We start from the raw sequence: 4,345 nt of genomic DNA, 5'->3' as shown, positions 1-4,345 counted from the left end.
ACGTTCTTTCAAAACAAGGCTGAACACTTATCAGTTTGTCACTGCCTTTTATTAAATCAAATAGTCATTTTTTACACCGCACTGTAACTTTTATTCTTGTATTTTATACCTGCCTTATTTTATTTTAGCACTTTGAATTGCCCTGTTGCTGAAATATGTTAAGTTACCTTGCCTTATAACTATGAAATTATCAGAGTTCTAAAAAAAAAGCTCAAGTTTTATAAATTGTCAGAATATAAAGAACAAACACAGAGTCGATCCAGAATCTGTGAAAGAAAGAAGGAACTGCACAGAAAAAGCTAAACTGCTAAAAGAAACTTGTGACCACTTGACCCAATGTCTATGAATAGCCCAGACATGAATGGTGAGCCAAGTAACATAGAGACTAATGCCTTTAACTGCGGAGAATGTGACAGGGGTTGTGATACACAGCACAGTTTTGTTCTATTATTAAACATTAAGGAAGAGCGCACGGTTTGACGCACTTTGAGTATTCATGTGGCTCTTTCTAATTATGTAACAATCAGGCTGTGTGTCAACAGAGGTTAAAGATAGCAAGACAAAAGAACTGCTGAAACCTTTTACCTCAGGGAGGAACGTAGTCACAGTCGGATTCCACTCTGGATTTGGCCCTCACTGGTGAGAATAGGCAGTCAGGATCCAGAGGTGATGCTGTGAGGTTGGAAATCTGACTAAAATTTGACGAAAATTCTGTGGATTCAGTAACATCATGCCTTCTGTGAGCTCCCTTCAAAGTATGGTTCGCAGAGGAAGTAATTCAAATTCGACCATGAATGGGCTTTCCAAGACATCTTTGGACCTCGAGGACACAAAAAGAAGGTAAGTTTATGTCTGATTTGCACTGAGGCCTATTAGGGAGGCTCTTTGTTTGACAGTATGACTTTCTTAAAGGAATACCTCATCTCCCACAATGTCCATTTTTATATCAGTTACTCACCCCGTGTTACATTGAATTTGTGAATAAATCCTTGTTTTTCTCGCATGCCTCTACAGTGAACAATTCCAAAAATGGAAAATAAAATCTTGATGAATCAAAGTCATAAGATTCTGCATTTAACAACAGCAAAATTATATCAAAACTCTTCAGACTCCACTAACAAAAACAACAATTTTACCTCAGTTAACACTGGAGCTGTTCATCTGCCACTGCCTCGATCAGTTTTTGTGTGTGTGTGTGTGTGTGTGTGTTATTTTGTGACTTCGGTGAATCCAATATAACACTTAAATAAAACTAAGTCATACAATAACACAAACAATCTTATTTAGGCAGCGGTTGACCAGCAGCTCCAATGAGGTAAAATTATGTTTTTTGTCGATGGAGTCTTGCTTTGAAGAGAGCATTGATAAGTTTCACTTTTAGTTCAGTTCCCCGTCGAAAGGAGTGACTGTTTGGGAAGTACTGAGCATAGGACTGGATCAATGAGACTTAGATTTTACTGTATGATTTGTGTGAGATTTTGTCAATGGATGTTTTTACATAATTTTGTTGTTGTTAAACACAAACCCCATTTACTGTAATCCTCAATTCAATGTAACGTATGGGTGAGTAAGTGATATACAAATAGACATTTGGGCAGTGAAGTATTCCTACTATCATGCTTTCTTGCAGACATAACGCATGGAAATCCAGAATACATAACTTCATCCAGAGTCCATTGCCTTGGAGGAAAATTAACAGGTATTCTTTTAATTTAATCATAATGCATATTATTATTGTGCTGTCTAATGTTTTCTTTAAAATGTGAACAAATCACAAAAAGCTTTTTTTTTTTCTCTCCGTCTGCAGACAGGAAACAAATGAAACAAGCCTACTGGGAGAATCTCTTGAGACGCTGCTTTCTCAGAAATGTAATTTTCATCCGCTTTCAAGCCACAAAACTAATATCATGGTTGGTTTCTGTTTTCTTTATAATGCAGTTATGCTCTCTTGTGTAAAAGGTGGACAAATAGCTTTTCGGGACTTTCTGAAATCAGAGTTCTGTGAGGAAAATCTGGACTTCTGGCTCGCCTGTCAAGAGTTCAAAACCTCTGACAGTGAAGAGGAGCTTACAAGGAGAGCAGCAAGTATTTATGAAGAGTTCATCAGGGCTGAGTCTCCAAAACAGGCAAGAACAAACTCTTTATTGTGACCCATCGAGGAGAGGTGTTTTTCCTGCCAAATATACTCAAACCTAAAAATATACATTACTCATACCTGTAATTTCTTCATCGATATAGATTGTTTTGGTGCCGAGTGTTGAAGATATTGGCTGTAGAAATGTCTGCCTTCTCTCCAATATAATGGAACTGGATGGCACTCGCAAAAAAATAACTGTTGTTAACAGTTTTATGTAGTATTTTGTTTCTGCCGAACTACACCTGCTAACTGTGGGGAAGAAAGCATGCATCTACAGCTAGCTTACCTAGCGCCACTGAGCTAGCTAATGCTACAGCTCAGGCGAGGAGGACGACATTAATGTTTACATCTCACGCTGTCAAAAGCTAGACCCTGGAGCCTCGCCTCCAATAGTGTGTTTAGTTCTCTTTATACATCTGTGGATACAAGCATGAACCTCTTGTCCATTAATAGATACATGCTTCCTTCTGTGTGGTGATACAGCTGGCAGGTATATTTCGGTAGAAAGAAAATAGTTCCTACATGAAACTGCTCACAACAAGGCCTGTGGATTATCTTGAGTACCCAGGTCATGAATTCTGGAGGGAAGCATTGCTGCTGAGAATTGAATTGAATTATTTAAAAAAAAAAAATATCGGGTGCTTTTAGCACCACAAGCCAAGTACCATCTTGTTCCATTATATTGGAGACAAGGCAGACATCTCTACAGCCGATATCTCTAACACTCTGGAACTCACTCCAAACAGACTAGAATGAAAATAGCACTACAGGTCAGAGGAAAAATTACTGTCATTTAATAAATAAAATGTACTGTACATCAACCACAGCAACCAGCATTTTATATAGTTACTTTCTGAATGTGGTAATGATGCAGGTGGCTGCACATATGTAGGCCTACATGCTGCATACAAAAGGTCTACATTTCAACAGAATGTTCAGTAATTCCAGCTTTGTTTTCCTTTACATGTCTTTGCAGGTAAACTTAGATTTCTACACAAGAGAGATCATCAGCCAGAGTCTCCAGCAACCAGCTCCATCATGTTTTGTTGTAGCACAAAAGAAAATCTACAGCCTGATGGAGAACGGCTCCTTCCCACGCTTCATTCAGTCAGAGCAATACAAAGTCCTGTCTGAAGCAGTTTCTAAGCAGAGAGGCCTCCGGAAGCAAAGAACGGCCTTGAAGATAAGGAGCACTGGAGATCTAATGCAGCATGATTCAAAACCAATCAGTTTGCAGTGTGAGCGCTAGCTGTTGCACAAGAGCTGACATCAGTGATGTTGGTGGTATAAAGTGTGTGCAAAGACACATGTTCAGGATCTGTTGTTGACAGATACTGTTGTTGACAGACACTTCTCAGCTTAGCAATGCCACGGCAACCACACAATGTCTGACAAGACTGAAAGCTGTGCCAGAGGAATAGACATATACACTGCAGGCGGTGCCATCTGATGCAAAGTGAGCACAGGGTATCACTGAAGGTTAAATTGTGGTTATTAACCCCATGGTGTTCCTGGCTGCACAGATAATGTCTTAAATAAAAACCTTGATATATTTATGGTTTTATACAAATGAAATACACACAACTGCAGAACTGTTGTGTATTTTGTGATTTTGCACATAAACAAGATTTATGGAATAATGAATGATTTTGCCATGTATGTATTGCAGCAGCACAGACTTTATTTTGTGTTTAATTCATACAAATTGTTAAACCCTTGCTAAAACTTTTGATATCTGCGTCTTCATGGGTGTCGTAACAATGCATCCTGTGTAATGACAGTTGATGTGCTACTGCCACCCAGTGGTGACTGTGGAAACTTACCATGAAAATTACATTTTGAGCTAAAGGTCTCAATATTTGCAGAAAAGCAGGTTTTATAGGTTGTGTGTGATGATGGGGGGAAAGAAACAACTTTTGTGAGAGCGATAGAGGGTAATGATATTTATGATTAACTGTATTCTTTAATTTGTTGTATATCACTTATTGTCACCAATTCCCACAAATAAACATGTCAGCTTATTATTTCAATGAGGTGTTCCTTAAAAATCTTTGAGAGAAATCCATTGAGTTTCAATCCCTTTGAAATCATGCAGCTAAAAAAAAATCCAGTAAATCCGTTCCCTTTTTGTCTTGTCCTTAACACAAAAAAGTGAGTGCAAAAGTGCATTCCGTAGGTCTTTAACCCACTGAAACCTGAGAAAATTGG

The 4,345-nt window shown here is 38.4% G+C and overlaps 1 protein-coding gene across 1 annotated transcript; it reads left to right on the top strand.

Annotated features, from left to right (window-relative positions):
* The first annotated feature begins 604 nt into the window (after positions 1 to 604).
* On the top strand, positions 605 to 3,721 carry LOC121951821 (regulator of G-protein signaling 21-like). The gene is made up of 5 exons (XM_042498304.1): positions 605 to 840; positions 1,631 to 1,699; positions 1,808 to 1,869; positions 1,960 to 2,126; positions 3,114 to 3,721. The coding sequence occupies exons 1-5, from the start codon at positions 731 to 733 to the stop codon at positions 3,384 to 3,386; spliced, it is 681 nt and encodes a 226-aa protein (XP_042354238.1). The 5' UTR covers positions 605 to 730; the 3' UTR covers positions 3,387 to 3,721.
* Positions 3,722 to 4,345: the final 624 nt, after the last annotated feature.

The sequence above is a fragment of the Plectropomus leopardus genome, chromosome 12, assembly GCF_008729295.1.
Source record: "Plectropomus leopardus isolate mb chromosome 12, YSFRI_Pleo_2.0, whole genome shotgun sequence".
In the NCBI taxonomy this organism is placed as follows: Eukaryota; Metazoa; Chordata; class Actinopteri; order Perciformes; family Serranidae; genus Plectropomus; species Plectropomus leopardus.
This window is presented reverse-complemented; position numbering and strand designations above follow the sequence as displayed.

Excerpts from the sequence above, each read along its gene's own strand:
- LOC121951821 (XM_042498304.1), top strand. The coding sequence starts at position 731 with ATGCCTTCTGTGAGCTCCCTTCAAAGTATGGTTCGCAGAGGAAGTAAT. Across the intron at positions 841-1,630 it reads CTCGAGGACACAAAAAGAAG|ACATAACGCATGGAAATCCA; the intron begins GTAAGTTTATGT and ends GCTTTCTTGCAG. Across the intron at positions 2,127-3,113 it reads GGGCTGAGTCTCCAAAACAG|GTAAACTTAGATTTCTACAC; the intron begins GCAAGAACAAAC and ends ATGTCTTTGCAG.